Genomic DNA, 8,929 nt, shown 5'->3' with positions numbered 1-8,929 from the left:
GTAGGGTACTCCTTCAATGCCTCTGTAGTAGCTGTATTTTATAAGTATGTTCTTGGCTTTAGATGTAACTGACTTCTGCAAACTCTCTCCTCTTTATCGCATATTCTTCACTTCTCTTCCCACCAGTTTTCTTTCAATACAATTGCTACTCAGCAATACCACTTCTGTTTAGAAGTGACTCCAATTCCTATCTGTTAAAGCATCTGCCCATTTCAAAATAAATATTTCTATAATTTAATGATGGAAATTTTTTGCCAATTTTGCTATTTTCTAACTCGCTTGAATTATTCAGTTTGTAAAATAGACTTCAGTGAAGTGCATTTAAACACGTCAGCTACTTCACGTACACTTGAACAACCACATGCCATTCTACAATTAAAACCTCTGCTTTTTAACTCTCAATCACATCTTTTCAGAGATGTTTATGAAATTGGTGTTAATGCAGGTACCAGTTGTGGCCAATGCAAACAGTAACTGTTGCAGACCTCTTTAACAGATGATTGTGTGGATGTATCAGATCCCAAAAGGAGAGGAAATTTTAACACATGCTAGTAGAACATATTGTGCTTATTAGCTAGAATTATTTTCCTAGCCTCACCAGTAGCAGAGAGCCTTCACCTTCTCTTTCTATACTGCTACTACAGAAGAGAGATTGTGAAAGAGTGAGGGACAGGGTACAGTGCATAAAAAGTCAACTGCTAAAAGAGAATCAGTTGATTCTGTACCAGTCTTTTCTCCCCACTTCAGAGCTCTGTGGTACTGAGAGCCCTCATATGTCTACTAAAGTCCACACTCAGCCCAGACATTACTACATCAGGAGTTAACACGACTTTTTTTTTTGCAAGGAAAAAAAATAGCTGCTGCAGGAGCAATTCAAGCCTGTTATCACAATAGGCTGCATCTCTTCTTAGTAATATCATCTGCTAAGAGGAAAGGAAGACAACTGAAGTCCCCTCTTCAGCATATTACTTCTGAAACTGTCCAGACAAGGAATAATCAACCCCCTCAACAGAAGAAACATTTATGAGTCAGCTGTTAAATCAACTTCACCATGCAAACAGCTTAAAGACACAAGGAACTCCGCACACCAACCATGTATCAGCCATCTACCACTGTACCTAAAACTTAACTTGCAGACATAGTTTGGTTTGGCTGCTTCCCTGAAGGGTTATGAAGTTAAAACACCCAAAGGAAGGGCCCAACAAACACAGCAGCCAGAGCATAAGGTGGGGGGGAAACAGGGAAGCATGGCCCAGGTAGAAGGAAATGGTCTGAACATTCAGAGTAGGAAGCTACCCATGTATTTTCAGAAGAAGCTGACATAATGTTCATTGCACTCAGAGGAGAGGATTTTTTTTGCCTCATGCCCTTCTTTTGGCCCCGTCTTTAACTTGTATCAGGTGTGGTACTGTTGGCCCTCTGCTGCCTCTCCACTACAAGCCAAACCTCCTGCTTTAGTGAGCTGAAAGTGCCACACAGAAGGGTACAGCCAGCACCTCAGTCACCTCCAGAGAACTGGAGAACATAAGAAGGATGGTGGTGAGAGTACACAACCAAGTGTTGGGGTGCAGAGCCGGGTGGCAGGGGGTGTGGTATTGCAGTAATGCACTGTGCTTCAGGAAGTCACACTTGAAATTCCTGCAGAGTAAGAAGAGAGGGTTTTCTGCAGAGAAAACAGACACAATCTGCTATCTGGCACTCATGCCAACAGCATAGCAACAGTTTTTTAAATGTCTTTTCCTTGTCACTTTTGAATTTTACCAATTTTAAACACTAAGTGTAACAGCAGCAAGGCTTGGGAGCCCAACCTCTAAACAAGGAAACTAGTAGAAAATAAAAATTTAAAATGTCAAGACAATTTTGGCAAAATCCTGGGAAAAGAGAGAGTAATTAAAAATATAACACATAATTTGCTTTTCAAATTTTTAATTAGGTATAATAAATGTACACAAAAGGAAGCATTGGCATTTTTGTTCATTTTAAGTGTATGAAATGGTAGGGAAAATAGACATATGGCATGAGTGAGGTCAGAAGTATCAAGACTGGTTTGAAATATTTCAAAATGTCATGCTAACAGGATATTAAGGGAAGCTTTTAAAGCCATCATGAACAAGGCTTGTTTAACATCAGAGCTAGAACCCACACCACACACAAGTTTGACACAGACTGAGAAAAGCATATTTCCTCATGTCTTGTACATCCAGGAATTTCAGCTGTGAAGCCTGCATTAGGGTTAGCCATTTTCTCTCGTTTTCAGTGAGTTTGTTGACTAAATAAATTTTTAGAAAGTGCAAACTGCTGCACTACTTTGTCATGCTAAATCTACTAGAAAGAGTCTTAATAAGGCTGAAGAAAAGGCAGCAGCATTTGAGATATTATAAACCAGTCTAGCACCAAGCAACTCCAAAGTCTAGTTCCCTATCTGCCCTTTGGTGGATGCCCTTTGGGGAGTGAAAAAAAGGAAATAAAACCACTGTATACTGCAAAGCCATAAAAGTCTGACTCCTGGATGAAGAACAAACTTCCTTCATTTCCTGAACTTACACATGTTGACATGCGAGTTAATTTCAAAACCAAGGACAACACTCTACCAGTTACAGTGTTAATGGGAAGATGACCCTACAACATACTGGGACTGTATATTACCAGTGTCCTTTTGCAAGCAGTCACTGTAAACAGTCTCAATCATCCTGCCAACAGTAACATACATGTTCAGTTCAGCCCTGCACTTCAGGATTATTTTTAAGTGCCCTCAAAACAAAAGCTGCTTCTACAGGTCTTGTTAGCTATGCTAATGAATTCTTCTCATTGCCCTCAAAACATTCATGTGGAGAACAGTTACTCCAAAAGAAAAGGTTCATTTACATACCTCACCCAAAGGGATCCAGGAATTACTTTTTGCAGTTCTTCAAATGCATAGCAAACTGAAGTTGGAAGTTTTCCCAGACTGAAATGTGCATCTTAGCTATCTTTCTGCAGCGCTTGCACATGTTAGCTGACCTAATTCTGTTCTTTCTAAAATCAGTGAAAACTACCTACTGGGGATTACCAAAGCCAAATTAGAAGTCTTGACAAAGCACTAGGTGTACAACCACCTAAACTTCACTCTCACCCAGATTCAGTTCCCAGCCCCTGTAAGCATGAGACAGACATTGTAAAAAAAGTAAATTTCTATGTGTCTTCAATCTTGTATCTTTTCCTTCTGGAAGCAATTAATATTTTGTAAATTCATTGCATATTCTAATTCTGAGATACTTGCATCTTCAATATATTAAAAGTATATCAAACTGAAATGACAATGAAGAAAAAATATTATCTTATTTGTATGACTGCTTAATTACTGTTTTAGAATTCTGGAAAGTCTTACAGAATTAGAAAGAACTTAGTTTTTAAACTAAATTTCTTGGCCTACCAAAGTGAAAACTATGTTCGTGACTCTTAGGCAGGTACTTCTACGACTTCAAAATAGTCATTAGGCAGAATCACATAGCCTTTTCCTGCCAATATGTCTTTTTCTTTCTGAAACTGAACAATCTCTCTTAGTTTCTCAATTTGTCTTTCCTGACGCCGGCACCGCTGTTGCGCTGTCTTGAGCTTCTTCCGCAGTTTTTCAACCTGTTCCTCCAGCTGTTGAATTCTTTTCCGCTGATGGACTGTATCCTCGACGGTGTAGTTATGATCACAAAAAACAGCAAGATTGCTGGGGGTCTGAAGAGGGGGCATCAATAATCCAATACTGGGATCTACAAATCTGGCATCTATTTGAGACAAATGAAAAGAAGGAGTTGATGGAGATTGTGGTAGTACTGGAGCTGCTGGTGGTGGTGGTGGTGGTGGAGGCGGTGGCGGCGGTGGCAGTGGAGGAGGTGGCAGTGGATCTTCTGGCTGCTCTGCAAATTCTTCAGACTAGAAAGAACAAGACAAAAAATGTACATTTTCATGCTAAACATTGCTTGCAACAGAACTCCCTTATTACAGCCCCAGAATAACCTAACAACCAGGATTTAAACAAATAAAATAAATTTCAAAGACACAATTTTCAAAACTGGCAAACGTTTCTGGGCCTGCTCTGTCTGGCTTCTCAACTGGACATATTTTTAACCAGTTTCATTTTAAGGGCTCTTTGAAACTCAAGCTCTTATGTCTAAATAGGTTTTATGAATTACCTAAGAAGCAAGAACACAGACTACAGTTCCGTAAAAGAGAGTTCAGATGACCTAGCAACTCATTGCTGCCATCCCATCCCCCTTTGTCCCTCCTCCTTTCTGCTGCATCATACCACTACATAATTGAACCTACCAGCTAATCTAATCAAAAACACATTAGAAGCAGACAATCTTCTGCTGAGGTAGAATGAGGGCTAACTACTGAGCAGGCTGACACAGCAGAGAGATAGACACAGTAAGACCAATCTTCTCAACAACTGGGAGGGATTCTTAACAGGTTTTGGGCTGCAGCTTAAGGGTTTGGTTAAAAGAGACATCATGAACCAAAATAAACAGCTCTTCAACAGCAAAGCAGCCTTCTCATCCTTGGTATTTACTTTTTGCTCAAATATAATTGCTAAAATGACAGAAAGCTATTTGATCTCCAACTATCACTGCATAAATTTTCTGTCCATTATTAAATGTCAAAGCAATGCAACAAAAGGTACGACATACACCTGTCTTGATATGTGGAAAAAGTGAGACTCATACATTTATAGAATGGTTTAGGTTGGAAGGGACCCTAAAGATCGTCCAGTGTCAACACCCCTCTGCCATGGGCAGGGACACCTTTCACTAGACCACATTACCCATCTAACCCTTGAACACTTCTGGGGACAGGGCATTCACAGCTTCTCTGGGCAACCTGTTCCAGTGCTTCACCACCCTCACAGTGGAGAATTTTTACCTAATATCTAATCTAAACATGCCCTCTTGCAGCTTAAGGCCATACCCTCTTGGCCTGTCACTATCTGCCCTTATAAAAAGGTTCCTTTCCAGCCTTCTTGTAGGCCTGCCTCCTTTAGATTCTGGACAGTTGCTATGAGGTCTCCACACCACTTTCTCTTCTCTAGGCTGAACATCCCCAACTTTTTCAGCCTGTGTCTCTAAGACGGGTGCTCCATCCCGCTGGTCATCTTCCTGGCCTCCTCTGGACTCATTCCAGCAGTTCCATGTCCTTCCTGTGCTGGGACCCCAGAGCTGGATGCAGGGTTCCAGGTGGGCTCTCAGCAGAGCAGAGCAGAGGGGCAGAATCCCCTCCCTTCCCTGCTGCCCACGCTGCTCTGGATGCAGCCCAGGACACACTTGGCTCTCTGGGCTGTGAGCTCACACTGCCAGGTCATGTTAAGAAACAGGACTACATAGCTGGCAGATGGAATGGACAGGGGAGAAGCACAGTTCTCCCTTTTGGCAGCAGCAAAATATCAGTTGGCTCAACTCCACTGCAGAGTTTTTTTGCAGATAAAACTGCAGGTTTTATCACATTGCTCTTGATAGGTCCACTTGTACAGGTCAGGACAACACAGATTCATTTGAGTATAGGCCAGAGCAGAGAATCAGATTTTTTTCCTCCCCAAAAGAATCCAGTATAATTCAGAAATGCTTCTGTGCACATGTTGGTTGAAAAAGCACTGTTGAAACCAAAGAGCTTGCATATTGCCTATTGAAAAGAAAGCTTAAAACATTCTCAGTAAAAGAGGCACTGAAAAAAATTTCTACCTACACACCTATTGCCAACACTATTAGTACAAAGAAAAGCATAAGGACTGGGAAAACATTGGTTTTAAGAACAGCCATTGATTTTAAGAACAGCCAACAGTCCTCACCATCAAAATATCAAGCTCATCAGATCTGAAGGTCGTATCATTAACTTCCCTGACTTAACATACAAGCAAGATAGATGTGTGGGTGTCTACCTGTCCCCTATACAAACTACAGCTTGGCAGACAGTAACTGAAAAGGCAGTTTGGTGATTGGTATTGAAGAAAAGATTGGCATTAAAGGGAAGTTTAATATGCATTCAAATATAACTGATCACATGAAAGTACAAAATCAGCCAACTACCAGTCTTATTTCTCATTTATAAAAAACTGCTGCTGTTAGCATACCTAATTCACATATGAATATTCTAAAGAGCTTGACCCTATCAGCTGTCACTATCAAATTTTTCTACTAAAAAAACCCTACAAGGCAAAGGTAGAGCTAGCAAAAAGAAACTCATTCTTGCTAGAAACAACAGCAAAATCAGATCACTGCTGGACTGCTGAATTCACAGAGACTTCTAATTGAAGCTATAGAGCGTATGCTACCTCTATATACAAATTATTATTGTCACCACATATCACAGAGAACAGATCTTTGGTATCTCTGTGACATCATCAATGACTTCTAACTATTTCTTCTAGTCAACAAATACTTCTTCTAAGACATAAGAAAAAGTTACATAGTGTGAAAGATAAAAATCTGTATTTCAAAATCCACGTGGATTCAACTCCAAAACAACCACAATTATTCTTTGTTATTACATTGTTACTTGAAGATATGTGGCAGTTTATTCAAAAGTGCCATGGAACAAATAAAAATAGAACTGAATCCTTCAGAATTAAAAGGCACTCACTCTTCTGTGTTTTTGTAGATCCAGGTATGACAGCGAAATTGGGAACGTGGCTCACTACTAATCCTGCTGCACCAACAGTACTTTTGCAGACTACCCTATACACCCATTCAGCTTTCAGACTGTAAAAAAATTTGCAAGTATTTTACATACAACAAAGAAAATGTGTATTTCACAGATAAGCAAGGAAGTGTAATCAAACAAAAAACATAACCATATTTCCCTGTAACTTGTCTGTCTCCTTGTTTACATTCTGTTTATATTATCTTCTGTGTTATTAGCCACTTTTCATTTTTCAAATGTTTAGCCTTTTTATTTCTGCAGCACTCCAATATTGTATATAAAGAGAAAAATTGAACAAGAAAAAGTCTGAGTTTTCTTCTGTGCACTTCATCCCATTTTAGTCTTTTGCTCCCCAGACCTAATCTAGCTACCACTGTCTCCTTTGCCATTTCTCTATGGCAGAGCAGTAAGAGATCAAATATTTTATATCTTTTAAAGGAGTTTAAAATCAATGTTTTTCATTCTTGTCTTGAAGTTATTACATCAAGAAGTAAGAACTCATAAGTAACTTGCATCTCACAGTAAATTGTTCTAGTGGCACAGTGAAGGGAATACCTCACTCAGAAGACTCTATCATCAGAAGTCAGGGACCAGTATGGCTTTTGAAAACAATGTTAAGGAAAGACAAAGGTGCTCTCAGGACAGACAGATAGCAGGTACAGGTAAGGTTCTGCTGTTCATTTTAACTTTGCAAAGCCAAAGCGCAGAGCTCTCTTAAAGAGGCCAGTTAAGTTTCACAGTTAACATCCACTGTATTTTCAATGCTAGCAGTAGCCATCAGCCATGGGAAGAGAGTAAGTGCCATTTGCAAACATTAATGAAGGCTCTCTCAGACTCTGAATATGCAAGAATTGCTGTGGAACTGTTTAACTACAGGGTAATACCTTCTTTCTTTGTTGCCATTCCATTTAATCAACACATGGATGCTGAATTAAATGGACACATGAGCAGGTGAAAGCCAATGCCTGCCTGTACAACACTGTGCTCCAAAGCCTCAGAGAGCCTCAGAGAAAAGAAGCACAGCTGTTGCAGGTATTGGCAGTCACCACAGTTCTCCTGGTCACCCCAGGGATACAGGCTCAGCATCCTGCCGGCCTTCATCCTTCCCAGCCTGCATCCTCTCCCTGCTCGCTGCCCTGCCACTCTGCAACCAGTGACATGCACGACACGTTCTGGCACCTGCAGCCATGGGTGCTTTGGGTTTACCTTTTCACCGGGTTCAGTGTAACAGAAAATTGTGGGCACAGCATTCTCTTTTAGGAGCTTGTTATTGCATTCCCTCTTAAAGCAATCGGGGGTAAAGTGTTCTGAGCAAATGCTGCTGTACTTCGTCGGCTTGAAGTTTTTCCTCTTAACAGCAGCTTCCCACTTCTTGCAAAGATCGGGTCTTGTAAGAGGGAACCTGCAAGCAAGAGGCACTTTCAGCTTTTCTGGAAAGCTTTATAACCGGAGCAAAAACCTTCCTGCCCCCCATCGGGGGGGGTGGGGGGGGGATGAGGTTTCAGCCGGCTCTCGCTCTGCAACAGGCGGCTCAGAGGGTCTCGTCCCTCGGCTTTCCCCAGGGAGACGCCGGGAGGGGCGGGCGAACAGAGACGCACGCCCGCCCGCCCGCCCGTCCATCCATCCATCCATCCGTCCGTCCGTCCGTCCGTCCGTCCGTCCGTCCGCACCCGCCCGCTCACGCGCTCCCTCCCCCGCTGCTCCCCGCGATCCTCGCGCGCGCGGTCCCGCGTTGGCCCCGCCCCCCGGCGCGACCCCGCCCCGGCGCCCGCGCGCGCTCACTTGTGGAAGGAGATGGGCTTCTCTTTGTCGTATCGGTTCCGGCAGCGGTAGGCGGAACAGGACTGCACCATCCCGCCCAACCCCACGCCCGCCGCAGCGTGGCCTTCGTGGGGACGGACGAGCCGGCGGGACGCTGCAAACTCACCGCCGGCCGCCCATGCTTCCCCCGCCTCCCGCAGCCCCCCCCCGCGCCCGTGGCCCTCCGGAGAGGGACGGAAACGGGACGCGCGGCCTCTCCCAACTCCAAGATGGCGGCGCCAGCTTCAACGGAACCTCTCGCGGTAGCGGCGCGCACCGCGCTCCGCCCATTGGGCGCGTCGGCACGCAGGGTGGGGGCGGGGCCTTGTTCAGCAGGCTCGCCAATCCGGCAGCCTCCTTTCCCCTGCTCCACCCCCTTTTCGGGCCCGTGCTCCGCCCACACCGCACCCACAGCTGGGCCCGTGCTCCGCCCACACCTCGCCCACAGTGCTGCCACACCCCGCAC

At 43.6% G+C, this 8,929-nt stretch overlaps 1 protein-coding gene across 1 annotated transcript; it reads right to left on the bottom strand.

Annotated features, from left to right (window-relative positions):
* Window positions 1-1,909: 1,909 nt before the first annotated feature.
* THAP1 (THAP domain containing 1) lies at window positions 1,910-8,620 on the bottom strand. The gene is made up of 3 exons (XM_036403948.2): window positions 8,446-8,620; window positions 7,870-8,065; window positions 1,910-3,906 (listed from the first exon to the last, which is right to left on the bottom strand). Exons 1-3 carry the CDS (start codon window positions 8,514-8,516, stop codon window positions 3,439-3,441), a joined length of 735 nt encoding a protein of 244 aa, XP_036259841.1. The 5' UTR covers window positions 8,517-8,620; the 3' UTR covers window positions 1,910-3,438.
* Between the last annotated feature and the right edge of the window lie 309 nt (window positions 8,621-8,929).

Source organism: Molothrus ater, chromosome Z, assembly GCF_012460135.2.
Source record: "Molothrus ater isolate BHLD 08-10-18 breed brown headed cowbird chromosome Z, BPBGC_Mater_1.1, whole genome shotgun sequence".
Lineage (NCBI taxonomy): Eukaryota > Metazoa > Chordata > Aves > Passeriformes > Icteridae > Molothrus > Molothrus ater.
Note: the sequence above shows the minus strand (reverse complement) of the source record. Positions and strands in the feature narration are given on the sequence as shown.